The sequence below is a fragment of the Notamacropus eugenii genome, chromosome 3 (genome assembly GCF_028372415.1).
Source record: "Notamacropus eugenii isolate mMacEug1 chromosome 3, mMacEug1.pri_v2, whole genome shotgun sequence".
Classification (NCBI taxonomy): Eukaryota; Metazoa; Chordata; class Mammalia; order Diprotodontia; family Macropodidae; genus Notamacropus; species Notamacropus eugenii.
In genome coordinates, this window is record NC_092874.1 from 385,871,075 (window position 1) to 385,889,919 (window position 18,845).

Here is an 18,845-nt window from a genome sequence, read left to right on the forward strand (position 1 = left end):
GAGCTAGAGAAGGAAATGTCAAACCTCTCCAGTATCTTTGCCCCCCCCCCAAATAAAACCTCAAATGGAGTGACAAAGAGTAGGACAAAACCTAAAAACAACTGAAATGGATGTCTGCTAAACCACCCAGCCCCTTGTCTTCTGAGTTCTTTTTGTGACTTACAGGGTGATTTGCTGCAAAGGAATTGCTAGGAGATTCTACAACATCAGATGCTTTGTACACCCTCAGAAGATGCCTGTCCCCTATGGCCAGTCATCCAGTTGATGGGGAGGCCCAGGGACTAACCCTTTTGCTCACTGTCTGTACTTGTCACCTATTGCCTTGTGCATAAATCTAATGATGCCTTCCCCATGAGACTCTGAGCTCCCTTGTGGCAAGGATGGTAAAAGTGAAAGGTCTTAGAATGAAAAATCTTAGAATGTCAGAGTTAGAAGGGACCTTCAAAATTAGGTAATCCAATGCCCTCATTTTGGCATCATCAGTTAGGTGGCAGAGTGATAGAGTGCCAAGCCTGGAGTCAGGAAGATTCATCTCCCTGAGTTCAAATCTGGCTTTAGATATTTACCAAATGTGTGACCCTGGGCAAGTCCCTTAACCCTCTTTGCCTCTGTTTCCTCATCTGTCAGAAGAGCTGTAATGAGAAGGAAACCACTCTAATATCTTTGCCATGAAAACCCCAAATGGAGTCATTAAGAGTCAGATATTCCTGAAGCAGCTAAACAAAAATAATGACAATCCAACACCCTCATTTATTAAGCACCTGCGATGTTCCAGGTATCATGCTAAGTACTGAGAATACAAAGAAAGGCAAACAAAACAATTCATGTTCCAAGGCAGCTCAAAGTCCAAGATGGAGGAGACGGTGTGCAAACAACTACGTATGAACAAGATATAGATAGGATAAATTGGAGATAATATCAGAGGGAAAGCCCTGAGATTAAGGAAAATTAAAAAGAGGTATCTTGCAGAAAGTGGGCCCGTATTTGAGACTTGATGGAAGCTAGGGAAACTTGGAGGTGGAGATGACGAGGGAGAGAGTTCAAGGCAAGAAGGAAAGCCAGTGAAAACACCTGGAGAATTGGGAAATAGGGAGAATCAAGGAAGCCAGTGTCCGTGGACCACAGAGTAATGGAGGGGAGTGAGGCCTAATTATTTTTCAGATGAGGGGCTTGAGGCCTGTAGTTTCTGTGCACTCCCCACAATTCCTAGTACACTGCTGTTGATTCAATTTAATAAATGCCTACTCTGCAAGGCATTATCCAAGGGGCTGGTGATATGAAGACAAAAAATGAAATCATCTTCCCTTCCTCAAGGAATTTGCCTTCTACTATGGAAATACAGCATGTGCAAAGATAAGTAAATATAGGATTTTTTTATTTCAGTTGATTATTTATTTTAAACATTCTTTTTAAATTTTGAATTCTAGATTCTCTCTCTCTCTTCTTTCTATCCCCTCCCCCCCCACTGAGAAGGCAAGTAATAGGATATTAATTATACATGTGAAATCGTGCAAAGCACATTTCCATATTAGCCAGTATAGGATAATTTGAGGGGAAAGATACTTACTGTAGTGCTTCAGGTTTGCAAAGCACTCTTCAAAAGTTATCTCATTTGATCTTCACAACAACCCTGGGAAATAGGTGCTATTATTTCTTGGAAGGGAAGCAGGTGCTATTTTTATTACAGATGGGCAAAGGTTGTGGTTGAAAGAGGCTAGTTAGTAAGAGCCTGAGGCCAGATTTGAGTTCAGGTTTCCTTTTTTCCCTTTTAAAATAGTATTTTTTTCCAGTTACATGTAAAGATAATTTTTTACATTCATTTCAAAATTTTTTTGAGTTCTACATTTTCTCCCTCCCCTCCAAGACAGTAAGCAATTTGATATAGGTTATATACTGCAATTATGTAAAACATATTTCCATATTACTCATGTTGTGGAAGAAGAAACAGGCCAAAAGAGAAAAAAACCCCAAAAATGTAAAAAGTGAAAATTCAATCTGCATTCAGATTCCAATTCTTTCTCTGGATGTGGATAGAACTCTATCATGAGTTCTGTGAAATTGTCTTAGATCATTGTATGGCTGAGAAGAGCTGAGTCATTCATAACTGATCATTATACAGTGTTTGTTGCTGATGTATACAATGTTCTGGTTCTGCTCACCTCACTTTGCATCAGTTCTTGTAAGTCTTTCTAGTGAACTCAGGTTTTCTTGACTAGAGGGCTATTGCTCTATCTGTTTTGTCCCATCTAGCTGCTTTTCATGATACATTGGTCAGGGATACATTGGTCCCAACTACTTCTGAACATCTGGAGATAGCCATATGGTGAAGTTAAAAAAAAATTGGATTTTGAGTCAGAGGAGCTAAATTCAAATTCCAGATCTGCCACCTTGATCGAGTCCTGTTACTGGCTCTCAGGAAGATCAAAGGGCTGAATTAGATGACCTTTCAGCTCTAGACTTTGTGGTCCTATGTTGATCCTGTGATCTAACCAGTTCTGGCAGATATGTTATGCTGGAATCAAGGTCTAAGGTAATGAGGGAATCATAGATATGGAAGGGGCTTCCGTGTCAAGCTAAGTGAGAAAGTCACACAGGCAGTAATAGGGGAACTGGAATTTGAATGTAGGTGCTCAACATTTTTCCTACTGCACCACATTGCTTCCCCTGGTTCTTTCTTTGTCCCTAAAGGTTCCTGTTCATTAAAGTCTGGATTCTAGTTGAGAATCTGCCCAGTGTGGGCAGGTCCTGGCATCAGAAAAAGAAGAAGCAGGATAGGAGACAAAATGATGTAACTGGGCTAAGGTCAGGAGCTGAGATCAGAGCCCAAGGATGAAACAGGAAACACATGAAGATCAAGGTCAGGATTTTTTTTTTTTTTTGGAAAGTATGATTCAGACCTGTGATTTCATTAGTTTGAGGGAACTTTCTGAGGGAAACTTCCTTCACCCATGAAGACTGGAAACCTATCTTTTGCTTACAGTTTCAAAGAGCTGCCTGGGGCACTAGGGGACTAAGTGACTTGCCTGTGATCACACAGTAGGTATGTGTCAAAGGCAAGACTTGAACACTTACTGTGGTTAAGATGGAAAGCTGAAATTAACCTCAGAGGTCATCTAGCAACCAATTAATAGCACATAGTGTTATTAATTGATATAGCCAAGCTCCCTCATTTTACAGATGTGGAAGCTGGTGCCCAGAGAAGGTAAGGAACCTGCCCAAAGTCACAGTGGTAGTAGGTAACTGACTCCAAAGTCTGGCCCATCCTTCTCTATGCCATGGCCTCCCTCTCGGAGCCAGGTTACTTAAATACAAATGTCAGGGTCCAAGGAAAAATGTGGAGAGGCTGTTTTTCCGTAAGGGAATAAGTTGGTGGGTTGGTGGCAGGTAGGTGTGATTGGTACCTGCAGCCCATTGCTGGGTATTCCTTTAGTGATGATAATACAACTCCTGCCCTTATTCCCAGACTCTTTGGGGGGAGGGGAGGGGAAGACCAACTCTGAGTGATGGATAGTTTTTAGTTAAAGTGCTTTTCACTCTTCAGATGGAGGCATTTCACAATGGAGACAGATGATGGTCATTACAGCTGAGAGACTGGGGCTTTTATCTCCTTTGGCTGGCAGCCCCTTCTCTCCCTCCTCCCTCCCTCCCAGCCCACAGAGGCCAGGGAAAGAGGGAGGGAAGCCCATTTCCTGCATTATTGAGCCAACAAACTCATTCATTCGACAAGCAGTCAGTGGGTACCTGTTATAAGCCAGGAGCTGTGGGGTTACTGAAGAAGACAGTCTTTATTCTAGAGGAGCTAGACAAGACACGCACTTGAGAAGGTAAATAGTGATACAAGACAGCCATACATAAAGTGTCACAAGGCACCATTATCATAAGTACCTCAGGAGGGGTCCAGCCACTAGGTGCTTTAGGAATTGGGAGTCAGGAGAGGTTGCAAACTGGGCTGTAGTTTAACTTAAGGACCCAAAGAATCCAGGGATGAAGCTCATTAGTTTAGCTCTTTCTTGTGACTAAGGGCAGGTAACTTGGTATTTCTGAGTATCTTTTCCAATCTAACTTTTCTGATCTTACCTCACACAGTGTCCTCTCATGTGTCTAGGATTTAGCCAAGCTGTCCTCTGTACCCATGCCAAGCTTTTTTGCCTTTGTTCACTAACTCTCTATTCCTGAAACCTTCCTTTTTTCCTCTCCCCTCTTTCTATCCCCTGAGAGAGGCAGTGTGGTGTAGTAGAAAGAGACCAGGGCTGAGAACTGAGAAAGACCTGAGTTCAGATTTCACTTCTGACATTTACTAGTTCTATGACTGTCAGCAAGTAATCTCTCTGAACCTCAGTTTCCTCATCTGTCAGACAGGAATAATGCCTCTTCATAAGATTATTGAAACGATCAGATGACATGATTATATAAGGTGCTTTGCAAACCTTAAAACACTATATGAATGCCATTTATTTGGATGATTATCACTTGTTGAGAACTACTTTCAACACTTAGCTCAAATTCCACCTTCCTGTAGCTTTCCCTGGTCCTCCAAACCAATTGTGGTCTCTCCCTCTTATGACATCATGCTAGGTGGCAAAGTGGATAGAGCAAATGGCCTGGAGGCAAGGAAGAAGCCTCTTTCAGAGTTCAAATCTGGCTTCAGACATTTACTAGCTTTGTGACCCTGGGCAAGTCACTTAACTCTGTTTCTCATCTGTAAAATGAACTGGAGAAGGAAATCACAAACCATTCTAGTATCTTTGCCAAGAAAATCCCATCTGGGATCACGAAGGGTGTGAGAAGCAGTGTATGTGGTTTAGTCACAGTGCAAGAAGACTTGAGTTTAAGACCTGCTTTTGACACATCTGGTAGGTGACCCTGGGAAAGTCACTGAACCAGCTGCATTTCTAAGTTTATTAGTTATAGAGCAGGTGCCGACTTGTGATAAGAGGAGTTCCCTTCACTCTACCAATGAATTCACAGGTCCAGTCCACAAAAAAAAAAAAATCTAGATGACCTCTAAGGTCCCTTTCTACTTTTAAATTTTTCAGTTTGTTCCCTCCCTTTCATTCTCACTTCAACTAATTTAGTTCAGGCTCTCATTAGCTCTCCTTTAGACTTTTCCACCAGCCTCATAATTATTCTCTTGAATTCATGTTTCTCACTCAGGCAACAAAATGTTCCCAAGGAGCTGCTCGGCTCAGCTCTGATGTAGGTTTCTAAATTCTCTCACGCCATCCCCTTCCCATATTCTATTCCAGTTAAACTGGGCTAGTCACTGACCCCATTCTGCCTTCTTCCATCCCTACCCCTGCCTTCATTCAGGCTGTTCCATATCCCTAGAATGTTGTATCTCACAACATTCCAGAGTTGGAAGAAATATCAAAGGTCATCTCATCCAACTTCTCTGTGATACATAAACCCTTTCTCCAATATTCCTGACAAGTGGTCGTCATCCATCCTCTGCTTGAATACTGACAGGGAACTCTTTACCTCACAAAATGGCCCATTCTACTCTTAACCTGTTTTTAACCAAACCAAATTATTAAGAGGTTTTTCTTTGTAAAAAGGAGCTAAAGTCTACTTCTCTATAACTATTGCCCATTAAGAAGTGGATGGCATAGTAGATAAAGGCCCAGCCTTGGAGTCAAGAGGACCTAGGTTCGAATCCTGCTGATGGCATGTTAGCTGTATTACCTTGGACAGCCATTAAACTCACTGTCCTCTCCAAAATGAGTTATGGATCTGCCCTGCTAGTGGGAGTTACCATCCTGATGTAATGGATGAAATCATGTTTGGTCTCCTCCCCCCCCCCCCCAAAAAAAAGTTCTTAGGAAGTTTTTCCTTATCATGAGCTAACCTTTTTCTTTATAACTTGGTTCTGCCCTCCAAGGCCAAGTGGACCAAGAAGCAGCCAGGTCATACAGTAAATTAGAGGATTTTTGGCCTGTGGCTCCCAAAGCTCCCGAGTGCAGCCTGAAACAGATTAAATTGCAATTGAGAAATGTTTGACAAAATAAATAAATATATCATAAAACACTGATAGTATTAATTTGTGGTTTTCCAAGTCAATATACAACAGGCAAAGTGCTGAACCTGGAGTCAGAAAGACTGGCCTCAAATCCTAGCTGGAGATTCCTGGGCAAGTCACTTAGCCTCTGCCTGCCTCAGTTTAATCATCTATAAAATGGAGGTAATCATAACTCCTACCTCCCAGCATTGTTGTCAGGCTCAAATGAGATAATATTTGCACTTTGCAAAGTGAAAATACCGTATAAATGTTAGCTACTGTTATCCTTCTATTCTACAGGTGATGACTCAGATGCTGAATGGAATGAGACAGTTATTAACATGATAATTAGCAGAGAAAATGTTTGAGCTTGCCAGATGATCAACTGACTTTATGCGCCAATACTGCTAATATCTTCCCATAGCTTTTACTCTTGTCCAATATATTCAAAAAACAGACCTTCAACTCATCTTTTTAAAGCATGCAACATTGAAAGTAGTAATCGTTAAGAAATCTTTAGGTACTTAATTGCTTTCACCTATTTCCAATATGGAGCAGATTGAACAAATCTTAGCATCCTAAATTTACTGACTTATCCATAAACATAAAGTTTATAATTAATATAGAATCTTCATATTCCAGCTGTTGGAACTCAAATCATTTCTTTCCTAACCCCTCCCATATCACTTAAAAAATCATTGTAACTCAAAATAAAACATCTCAAATCCCAAGAGTACCTCCTCATTTATTCTCAAAATAGACAATCTAAATTAATAAAGTCTAGGGGAGTAGATACTTGTGAATGCAGAGCATTCTGTTCCCTATTCTAGGCCTTCATGTTGGCTCTCTCCAACTCACTTTTTGAGAATCTCTAGAAACTGCCATTTGTGTATTGAGCCTTTTCTGATATAAGGACTTTCATTTTTGTCCTTGTATCCCTGGGGCCTAGTATATGGTAGGTATTTTTGATTAAATGAATGAAGGATGAAGGCTTGAGGAACATGGAACAACGGACAACAGTTTCTTGTGATGAGGACTGGGTTATTCTCTTGCACTGACTTCAGGGCTGCTGTTTGGCATCACAGTCTGGGTCTGGTCTGTCTGTCCAGACTTATTTAATGTTACACCCCTCAAGCAGTCTAGCGTCCAGTTCCAGTCACAGTGACCCTGTGTTGGCTGCTCTCATCTCCCACCTTGGTGCCTTTGCACACTGTTCTCCATGTCTAGAATCCTCCCTCTCCTCCCCTTTACCTCTGGAAATCCCTTCCCTCACTTCCAGGCTCCACAGAAATTACACTTCCTATACTGGGCCTTTACTGATTCCATCCCTCTTTCAGCAGACACTGCTCTCACCTCTGAAATAACTTTGCATTTACAGGGTGTGTATTTTGTATTTATGTATCTGTGTATAATGTACCATAGTGCACAGAGTGCTGGGCCTGGAGTCAGGAAGACTCCTCTTTCTGAGTTCAAATCTAGCCTCAGATACTTCCTAGCTATGTGTCCTTGGGCAAGTCACTTACCCTTATTTGCCTCAGTTTCCTCATCTGTAAAATGAGGGAGTTGGATTAAATGACTTTTAAGGGCCCTTTCAGCTGAAGATCTATAATCCTCTAACCCTCCTGAATCTATTTGAAATTTGAAAATTCCTCCTTTGGTGCTTGCTGCCTTTGTGACCCTGGGCAAACAATTTTACTGTCCTTGGTGTTCATTTCTTTGCAGAATGAGCGAGGGGGTTGGACCAGATGGCCCCTACGATCCAGTCTAGCGCTAACTATATGAGCATGTGCGACTAAGGTCACAAAACTACAGTCACAGTGAAATCTTGGCTCTTCTCACACTTAACCGCTTGCATGGGGCAAGGAGATAGGGATTGTTCATACAAGGCAGCAGTAAGAAAAAGATTAGAAGCCCTACGGTCTAAGACTTCACATTTGTGTTTTCATACTTACTACCTCTTTTGATCCTCCCTCACACCAATCCTACATGGATTGGTCAGGGGGGCTCATCATCCCCCTTTCCTGAGAATACTTGTTGATCAGTCACTTAATGACCCTGTGTGGGGTTTCCTGGACAAAGAGGCTGGAGTGGTTTGCCATTAAGACAAATAGAGGTTAAGTGACTTACCTAGGGTCACACAGCTAGTAAGTGTCCTAGGCTAGATTTGAACTTGCCTTCTTATTTCCTGACCCAATGCACTGTCTGCTGAGCCACCTAGCTGCCTCTTTCCAAAAATACTAGAAACTTGCTAAAATGTCCTCTTTCTGCATAACATCCCAGCTTGTTCTGTGTCCCCAACAGGGTTGGTTTTTTATCACAGAGTGAATGGGAACCTTTAAAAGCAAATTTTGTTCTTGAACATATGAAGATTATTTTATTGAATGACTTTTTAAAGTAAATGTTCCATTATCCACCTGTTGCTTACTGCTTTGGGGATTCTGTAAAATCCCAGACTGGCATTTCTCTGCCTTACAAAATGTTTCCAAGCTTGAGCGCACCATCTGGTGGTTTGAGTAGGCATAATTAGGAAGTTCAATTGCTTTTTTAAATCACCGATTACATTCCAAAGCCAAATAGGATTATCAGAAGTCATCCAGTGCTATTGATCATCCATGCCACTGTCACCTCTCCGTGATGTGGATGATTGAACTGTATCTATATTTTAGAAAATGACAGTGACAATGCTTTACGTTAACATGGCCCCTTACGGTTAACAAAGCACTTTCCTTGTAATAATCCTTCAAGGTAAGTAGTGGAAATATTATTGTGCCCAATTTAAAGATGAAGAAGCTAAAACTCAGAGAGGTTAAGGGATCTACCTAAGGTCACATAACTAGTGCATTAAGACTTCTGCCATCTCCCTCCTTCCATGTAAAAGGTGGGGGACTAGGCGTGTGGGATAAGGTATATATTGGTCTGTTTTACTGAACTTTTTTTTAACCTTTGTTATGAGGTAAGACACAATAAGTAGGAGAGTAGGAAGGAGTGTTTTCAGAAATGAATATGATGTAAAAATAAAAGGCTTTAGCATAAATTTAGACTTCTCCTGGGTTCATAGTATAACAGATCTGATCATTTCTCAGAAAGTAAGAGGAACATAACTCTAGAGATAAAAGGGATTTCAGAAGTCATCTAGTACTACCCCCTTATTTTACAGATGAGGAAACAGGAGCCCAGAGATCTGAAATGCCTTCGAGATCCCATACTTCTTTGGGGGTGACAGATGGCAATAGACTAAATGACCTCTGGGATCCCTTCTCTAAATCCGTGATTTAATCTGTGGGATGGTGACAAGTCACATTACCTCCTGGAGCCTCAGTTTCCTCATCTGTAAAACAATCAGGTTTAAGTTGGATTAAAGAGCTTTCAAGGCCCGTTCAGCTCCCTAGAGGAAGGAAGGAAATATGCATTTAAGTACCTACTGTGTATCAGGCATTATGTGAAGCACTTTACAAATATTATCTCCTTTGATCTTCCCAACAACCCTGGGAATTAGATGGCTATCATCATCCTCACTTTACTTTTGAGGAATTGAGGCAAGCAGGGTTACACCATTGTAGTAAGTGTCTGGGGCTGCATTTGAACCCAGGCTTCCTGACTCTAGGCTCAGTGCTCTAGCCACTGTGCTACCTAGCATCCTTCTAGACTTCACCTATGTGTCCTGAGATACTGGGACCTGCCTTATGCCTGCCTTCTCAAGGGTAATCAATGGCTAGACATTGGCAGTGATGGTTGCATTCAGAAGTGTCTTCTCTATATTCCCAGGGATTCTTCACTATTACCTGGACTGTTCTGCTGGATATATAAACCCCTTTCAGCAGGTGAGTAGTTCGTTGGTAATGAGCTATATTTCTCTGAGGCCAGGCTTACTTTCTTGTACACCAAAACCAAAAAGCATCCTGGGAAAGAGAGAGCTTGGGAGTTTTCCATCTGTTCTCTAGCCAGTTTGAGAACAAAACATCCTTCCTGCCTTGTTTTGTTTCTCTATGGAGAGGGAAAATGCTCACAGACTGGACCAGCTTCGCCCTGCCCCCCAAAACCCATTTGAACATGAGGCTCTTAGACCTCAGAAGCATGATTGTGCTTCTGGTGAACAACGGAGCCCCAGAAGATGTTGGGAGGTCACTGTGCTGTCCAGGGAAGGCAAAGCTGAGGGGAGCCTTGGGGACAGGCCAACTTCTCCCTAATGGAATCAGCCCTCTGGCTGAATCCTAGCTTGATTCTTCTAGACTGATCCAGCCTTTCCCCAGAAATGACCATTCCATCTCTTATTATGATTACTGCCTCTCATGTTTTATCCTTGTGAAGTTTGGAGGGAGCCCTGGCTCATGGGTACCAGTGAGAAAACTGTTGGGATTGGAAGCTCAGTTCCGTGTGGACAATCTCGAGGGCGGGGAGATCTCTCTCCCATCACGTTTCTCACGGGAAGAGGCGGAATTACTCGAGATAGCTCGGTTCACCTCGATCCCCTGCCGTTTCCTGGGGGGGTCTCGTGAGAGCTCTAAGATTTAGAAGCTCCCACCTTTACCCGCCCGAGACTGTCCACACGGAACTGAGCTTCCAATCCCAACAGAAAACTAATGAGATTGCCACGGGGATGAGTTGGTTCTTAAAAACTAACTCTGAGCCCAGTGGCATGCTGGATTGAGCCTGTGAGAAGAGGAATTGCTGATCACTTACAGTAGCAAGTTCCCTGGGGAAAGTTGAGTACTGTGCATGGATAGGTCTGAGCAGAGGGAGCTAGTGAAAGGGAAATGGAGGAGATGTATTCAAACGTATTTGAAAAGCCAGGGGACACCAAACTACTGGAGTAAGACCTCCCTATTCAACAAAAACTGCTGGTAAAATTGGAAAGCCGTAAAGCAGAAATTAGGTTTAGCTTGAGCAGTTATTATACAGGAAGCCATAGTGAGTTCCATAAATGACCCAAATATAAAAATTCAGATTGTAAATTGGAGGAGAGGGAAGGTACTACCTTTCACTGCTGTGCTAACTAAACAACAAATAGAGATGATCACTAAAGGAAAATGGATGATTTTGATTACATAAATTTTGAAAAGCTTTTGTAGAAACAAAATCCATACAGTTAAAATGAGAAGGGAAACAACCAAGTGGGAAAAGGGAATGGGGAATGAGACAGAGTCTAAATACTCTTGGTAATAATATTACTAACCAGAGCCCTTTTTGCGAGTTGGGAAAGCACTTTCACATCCTTTCCTGTATTTGGTTAAGTCAGTCCATAAGGTTAGATAACGAGGGGGGCATTGTACACGTTTTGTAGAAGAAAATAGTCTCAGGAAGGTTAGGGGACTTGGAGTCTGCTAGGTGTTACAGTTTAGTAAGCGTGTTCAACCTGGAGGCAGGATGACTTGAGTTCAAATTCCGCCTCAGACATTTAGTGACCCTGGACAAGTCAATTAACTTCTGCCTGCTTCAGTTTCCTCATCAGTAAAATGAGGATAATCATAGCACCCACCTCTCAGGGCTGTTGTGAGGATCAATGAGATAACACAGATAGATAGCACTTTGTAATCCTATTTTTATAGCTAATATTTATACAATAACTACTATGTGCAATGCACTGTGCTAAGTACTTTATAAATATTATCTCATTGGATCCTTGTAACAACCCTTCAAGACGGGTGCTATTACTACCCCTATTTTACAGGTAAAGAAACTGAGAGGCAGAGGTTAAGTCACTTGCCAAGGGTCACACAGCTAGTAAAGGGCTGAGGTCAAATTTGAACTCAGGTCTTCCCAATTTCAGGCTTCATGTTCTAATACAGCTGTCTATCATTATTATTGTTATCATTATTAAAGTGGCAGAGTATCTGACTCCTAGTTCGGTGTTTTTTCCACGGCCTTTATTATTTTCTGAGAAATGATTAGTTGGCAGCTGGTTAAGTTCAAGAAGGACAGGGAAAGACTGATGGCAAAGGCATTAGCTAGGCAGAGGTGCACTACCACATCAAATCTTCTGCTCCTCCTCTGAGGGATGTTTTGGGAGATGCAATCCCACGGTGCAGGATGTGAGCAGATCCCGGGTAGGTGGTAAAAGACTTAGGGCATTGACCATGAAGAGGTTTCTCCTTCCCTTTGTGGAAAGGTCTTTCAGCTAAGGCATGAGGAGGTGGTTGGGAAGGGGTTAAAGTCAGCCCCTTCTCCCTTTGGGGACTGAGCTGGCCACATTTGTGTTGAGCAGAAGCTGTCTGGGAGTCACAAAGCCCTGGTGGAAATGCAAGATGAAGTTCTGGAGCTCTTGAGGTCTGCGCTTAGAGAATACCCCACCTCCAAGGTAAGAGTTGGGAAAAGGTCCCAGGGTTTCTTAAAACCTGCTCCTAAGCAGGGGGTAAATTCCTTCCCCCAACCTCCACTCTGTTTTGAATGGTCACTTTTTGGTGCTTAGTTTATTTAGCAGTTAGAGCACAATGCTGATGAAGCCACGGTTAGGGTTTCATCAGCTAGTTAACGTCATCCTGTTCTGTGGCCATCAACTTCATTCCTTGTCTTGGACAGCTCACCTCTTCATTGACCTTAAGGAAGTCTGGGTGAGAGGGTGTGGATAGATGAATTATAACCCATTCCCACCACTAGGGGGGCAGGGGGAGGAATTCATTCCAGTCTCATCACCCACAAGCAATAGATCCGGAGCATACCCTTTGGGTCTAAAGGTGGTTGTATTTTATTCCTCTTGCCTTGTTATTTCCAGGATTATCTGATACGCATCCAGGAAGTTCTGAATTCTACAGAGATCAATCTACAGCATTTGACTGCCTTGGTGGATTGCCGCAGCCTGCATCTGGTGAGTGTCCATTAAAGAAGACTCTTACCAGGCTGGAACCTGGGTGTCACATATAGGGGAGAAAGTGTGGCTGGAGAGACAAAAAGCAAAGTTGTAGACCATTTTCTTTGGGTCCTTGTTGGTTCATTTGAAAGCATTTTGAACGTCTTAAGCCCCAAAGATTTGGGGTTAGGGGTGGCAGTAAGTACCAGATGGGAAGCGAGAAGAGAAATGGTCAAAAGGTTCTGGAACATAAACCTGCCACATTGGCTCAAGAATGGCTGGCTGGAGTCCTGGCTAGTATATTTGGGGTCTGGAATTATGGAATTCTTTAATTAAAGAACCTTAAAACTAGAATGAACCCTAGAGACCATCTAGATTGGGATGGGCAAACTATGACCCACAACTTCCTCATTTTACAGGTGGGGAAACTGAAACCCAAAGGAGAAGTGACTATATACAGACTATGCCAATGGCGGAGTTAAGACTAGAATTACGTTCTGTGCGTTTTTGGTCCACTGCTCTTTCCATTAACCTACTTTATAGAAGAATATTACTATTGATATTTTCCACAACAAACACATTTATGGAATGCTTTGTACTTTGAAAAGTGCATTTACCTTTGTTATCTCGTTAGATTCTCACAGCAGTCCTCTGGGATTAGTGGTGGTGTTAGTGTCCTTTTGCAAATGATAAAACTGAACTTGAAAGAGGGAAATGACATTTGCTAGTTGACCGTACGGGGCGGCTGGACGGCAGACAGCTAGTAAGTATCTGAGGCTGGATCTGAACTCACAAAGATGAGTCTTCCTGACTCCAGGCCCAGTGCTCCATCCACTGCACCACCCAGCTACCCAACTTTGAGCATTCTATATAAATATTTAAAGCTGTGGCTTTTTACTCCTGGCTTCTTTGTTGGATTTTGTCTCCTGTGAACTTCTGCAGTTTCTTCTTCCTTCTTGTCTTTACTCTCTGTGATAACTAACTCCTAAAGGATATACACAGTCAGTCAGTCATCTCTCTCCCTCATCCTTTTTAAGTTAAAGCCCCTTGGATTAGATTTGTAGTTCAGACTGTAAGTACCATGAAAATTCAGGGCACACAGCTACTCAAACGCCCCTAATGGTTGCCTAGAAGAAGAGTGGCCGCCTCAGGAGTTAATGAGTTCCCTGTCAACAGAGAACTTCAAACATAGGCTCAATGACCATTTTGGGCAGGATTTAAAAATGATTTTTGGCCCAACTGGATGAAGATGATAATGATAATTCACATTCGAAGTGGTATGTGTGGCATAGTAGTAGACAGAAAACCAACCTTGAAAGTCCAGAAGACCCAGGTTCCAGTCTTGCCTCTGACACATACAAGCTGTTATTCTAGGCAGGTCATTTATCTCTTACTTCTCCAGGCAGCTAAGACTACAAGACTCCTATAAAGTGTTGATCTGCATTGGTAAAAAGAGTTTCCTTATTGGGAGTTCTCTCTATCAATTAAATCACAGGTATTTATCCAAATAAAATCCAAATAAAAAACTAAACCCATTTAGCACTTGAAGATTTATAGAGGTTGGTAGTGTATCATCTCCTTTTACAGATAAGGAAACTGAGGATCTAAGAGGTTGTGCCTTGTCCAGGATCAGACAACTAGTAAGTGTCTGTGTTTCAAACCCAGATTACTTGACTCCAAGTCCAATATTTTTTTTCTACTATGATATCCTTATGAGATCCCTTCTGACTCTGAGATGCTTTGAGATGCCTATGAGGTGGACTGGTCAGAGAAGGCTTCATGGAAAAGGTGGGACTTGGCCCAGCCTTTACATTATGGATGTTGCTTCATTCGTTTTCAGTCATTTCTGACTCTCCATGACCCAATTGGGGTTTTCTTGGCAAAGATATTGGAGTGATTTGACATTTCCTTCTTTAACTCATTTGATAGACGAAGAAACTGAGGCAAATGAAGGTACGTGACTTGCCCAGGTTCACATACCTAGTACATGTTGAGGCTGGATTTGAACTTGGTCTTCCTGACTCCAAGTCCTGCCCTGTATCCACTGTGCCATCTAGCTACCCCTATGGATAAAATTTTAATAACAAGAGAAGAGAGAAAGACAGCTCAGTCAAGAGAAATAACATGAGCAAAGGCCTAGAAAAACTTGGAAGGATTCATAAATTGGTATGATGTTCTCTGCTGCTATGTTTTTAGAATGTGAAGATTTCTGATCCAGCTCTGGATTGGGTTCCCCTAAAGCCACATTTAAAGTAACAGATTCATGCCATGCACATGTTTTATTTGAGCATGCTTCGGTCTTGGTCTGTGAGCTGTTGGAGAGACCCACAAGATCATAGTAGCTCAGAGCTAAGGACCCTAAAGTCCATCTAAATTTTTGTTGTTCAGTCATTTCAGTTGTGTCTGACTTCCTGTGACCCCATTTTGGGATTCTCTTGGCAAAGATACTGAAGTGGTTTGCCATTTCCTTGTTCAGCTCATTTTACAGATGAGGAAACAGAGGCAAACAGGGTTAAGTGACCTGCCCAGGGTCACACAGCTAGTAAGTATCTGAACCTGGATTTGAACCCATGAAGATGAGTCTTCCTGATTCCAAACCCAGTACTGTACCTATTTGCCCACCTAGCTACCCCATTTTTACAGAGGAGGAAGAGAAGCCCAAGGTCAAACAAATAGTTTAGTGGCAGAGCTGGAGCTTTTAATCTGAGTTCTTTGACTCTAAATCCAACACTTTGCTATTACTCCAATGCCAGAGAAGTTAATTTCCTGTTACTGTTCTCCTCTTTCAGAAGTGCCTTTCTCCACAATCCCTAGAATGTTGCCAACAGCTGTTCCCGTGTCCCTTTCTTGTTTGAATTTGCTCAGAGTCACAGCTACCACAAGTACCACTTAAAGGCAATGGATTTGATGCAACCCATATGACTTCGAAGGAGTCACCTAAGTTGCTCAGTGGATAGCCTGGAATCAGTAAGACCTGAGTTCAAATGTGACTTCAGACAGTTACTAGCTGTGTGACCCTGAGCCAGTCACTTAACCTCTGTTTGCCTTATTTTGCTGGAGAAGGAAATGGCAAACCACTCCAGTATCTTTGCGAAGAAAACTGTGGACTCATGAGGAGTTGGGTATGACTCAACAACAGAAGAGCCATAACAAATATGGCCTTGAAAGTGATTCCAGATGAGATTAGTTACACAAGACTAAGAAACAAAGAAATGTCAAGAGGTGCTGTGGACCAACATGAGTCTTAGACACTTGAGATCCATTGGTTTTAGAGAAAAGATGTTTCAGCTGAACTAAGCTTTATTTGATTCTGCCTCTCTTTAGGATTACGTTCAGGCTCTGACAGGCTTCTGCTACGATGGAGTAGAGGGTCTCATCTACCTGGTGCTTTTCTCTTTTGTCACGGCCCTCATGTTCAGCTCTATTGTGTGCAGCGTTCCTCATACTTGGCAGCAGAAAAGGTAAGAGAGGGGAGACCTGGAGGTTAACACAGGGGAAGGCCTGTGCTGAGGGATGGGCACTTCTGTTATTTGGAGGTAAAATCTCACCTTCTACAGAAAACCTTTCCCAACCCTCTTAATTCTAGTGCCTTCCTTCTGTTGATTTATTCTGTACTTGCCTTATAAATAGCTTGTTTGCACATACTTATATTTGGTTTTCATGTTGTTTCTCCGATTAGATTGTGAGCCCTCCTTGAGGACAGGGACTGTCTTTTGTCTTTCTTTACATCCTCACCATTTAGCACAGTGCCAGGCACATAGTGCCTTAATTAATGCTCAGTTAGTGTTCAATTAAGTAGAATCCCTTTAGTATTCAATGCTTATTGATTAAGTTAGACTGTAGATGTCCTCTAGGGCCCTAAGGAGTGACACTAATCCATAGGACTCAGAGATGAACCTAGCAAGAACAGATATTAATAAATACACCCTCAAATAGATTTTTAAAAGACAAATTCAGTTAAGCAGAGATGGAATTGGGGGCTGGAAAGTGGAGACGACCCTGAGACACCACTCCATAGGAAGAGACAGCCAAAATACTGACTTCCTCAGAAGCAAATAGAATTGGATGGCATGAATGTGGGAGGAGAAAGAGGTAGCTTCCTGTTTTTCCCTATTTCAAGAGGAAGAAAAATGGGAAGTTAGTCCAGTCTTAGCTGAATGAAAATTAATTTAAATGAACTAATAGTGAGAAGGTTATGATTTCTGTCTTCAGATATTCAAAGTCTTGCTTATGGGAAAGAGGGAATTGGACTTATTTTGATTTGGACAGAAATAGGACAGATGAGTTGAAGGCACAGTGTGGATAGATTCTGGTTCAATATACGGAAGATATTTTAAATCTTAGAAAATTGCCCCCAAATGGAATGAGTTGTGTCAGTATGGTAGTAAGCTCCCTGACACCCCAGATGTTCGAACTATGGTTTCCTCATTTAAGGATATTATATAGAAGAGTCATGCATCCAGGAAGGGATCTAAGTCACCCTTTAAGATTACATGGTGGAATAGAGCCCTGGGCTTACTATCTGTAAGATCTGGGTTTCAAGTCTCACCTCTGGAAACTGCTGAATGTTAGCCTGGACTAAGTTACTTTACTTCTCAATGCTCCAGACAACTCTGTAAGACTATAAGTTGAAGATAGTACCAAATTACATTAATAGAGGGAGTTTCCCTACAACAATTAAATCACTATTAAAACCCTTTCAAACTCTTTAAGATTCAAAGATTGCTTTTGGGAACCCAGGTACTAAAACATTAACCCAACATTGTTGGATCTTGCCTGCCACCTCCTGGCAAATTAGAATATAACATGGGAAATATACCTGTTGATGAAAAATAGTAGTAATTTTTATTGCACTCTTTAGTATTTGAAGAATTTTTACATTTCAAATTGGATCTCCTATTGGCATCTTAGACAAGTCCAAAATGGAGCTGATCTCCCCCACCCCTGCAACCTTCCCTTCTACCAAACTTCTCTCTGTCAAGGGTGCTATCATCTTTCCCATCACTGATCTCACATGTTCAGTTATTTACTGAGGCTCATCAGTTCTTCCTTGACAACATCTCACATCCATCTCCTTCCCTCCACTCATGTAGCTCCCACCCTAGTTCAGGCCCTCATAACCTGCTTTCTGAACTGTTGCAGTATCCTCATAATTGAACTCACTGCCTCAAGTCTTTTCCCTCCTGGTTCATCTCTTTAACAGTGGCCAAAGTGATATTCTTTTTTGTTATTTTTTTATTCAGTTATTTTATTTGTTTTCAGCGTTCTACAATCACTTTCATATAGCTTAGATTTTTTTTCCCTCCCTCCTCCTCCTTCCCGCCTCCCTCCTCACTCCCTCCCTGAGATGGTGTACATCTTATGTAGGTTCTACATATACATTCCTGTTAAATACATTTTCAACTTAGTCATGTTGCATAGAAGAATTAAAATGAATGGGAGAAACCATAAAACCAAACAAAACATAATATAAAAGAAAATGATCTGCTTCATTCTGCGATCCAGTTCCATAGTTCTTTCTCTGGATGTGGAAGGCAAAGTGATATTCTTAAAGCACATTATCTGACCATATTATTGACTTCAGCTTAATTAATTCCAGTAACTTCCTGGCATTTAAAGCCCTCTGCAAATTGGCTCCAATCTACTTTTTCAGGCTTATTTTACGTGACTCCCCCTGCCCCAATTGACCGGCCTTCTTGCTGTCTTTCACATACGACATTCCTTCTCCCATCCCTTTGCCTAGGCTGTCTTCCATGCCTTGAATGCCTTCTTTTCTCACCTCAGATTCTTTTTCTTTTCTTTTTTAATTTAATATCTTTTCCCTTCCAACTATAAGTAAAAACCATTTTTAACATTTGTTTTTTAAAAATTTGAGTTCTAAATTCCCTCCCTCTGTGCCCGCCCCTTATTGAGAAGACCTTAAGCAAATGGATGAGGTTTAAATATATGTCACCTCATCAAACTCTTAGAATCTTCAAACATCAGCTCATGTGCCGCCACCTGCATGAGACTTTTTCTACTTCCCCCTCCTCCAAAGAAAATGATCATGTATTGGACTATGGGGAA

The 18,845-nt window shown here is 41.8% G+C and overlaps 1 protein-coding gene across 1 annotated transcript in view; it reads left to right on the forward strand.

Moving 5' to 3' along the window:
• The window catches only part of TTYH3 (tweety family member 3), a 184,931-nt gene that overhangs the window by 142,581 nt on the left and 23,505 nt on the right, over positions 1 to 18,845 (forward strand). The window contains exons 8-11 of the mRNA XM_072597702.1: positions 9,761 to 9,816; positions 12,198 to 12,290; positions 12,705 to 12,797; positions 16,104 to 16,240. Coding sequence (XP_072453803.1) covers positions 9,761 to 9,816; positions 12,198 to 12,290; positions 12,705 to 12,797; positions 16,104 to 16,240 — 379 coding nt within the window. The remainder of the gene's footprint in view (positions 1 to 9,760; positions 9,817 to 12,197; positions 12,291 to 12,704; positions 12,798 to 16,103; positions 16,241 to 18,845) is intronic.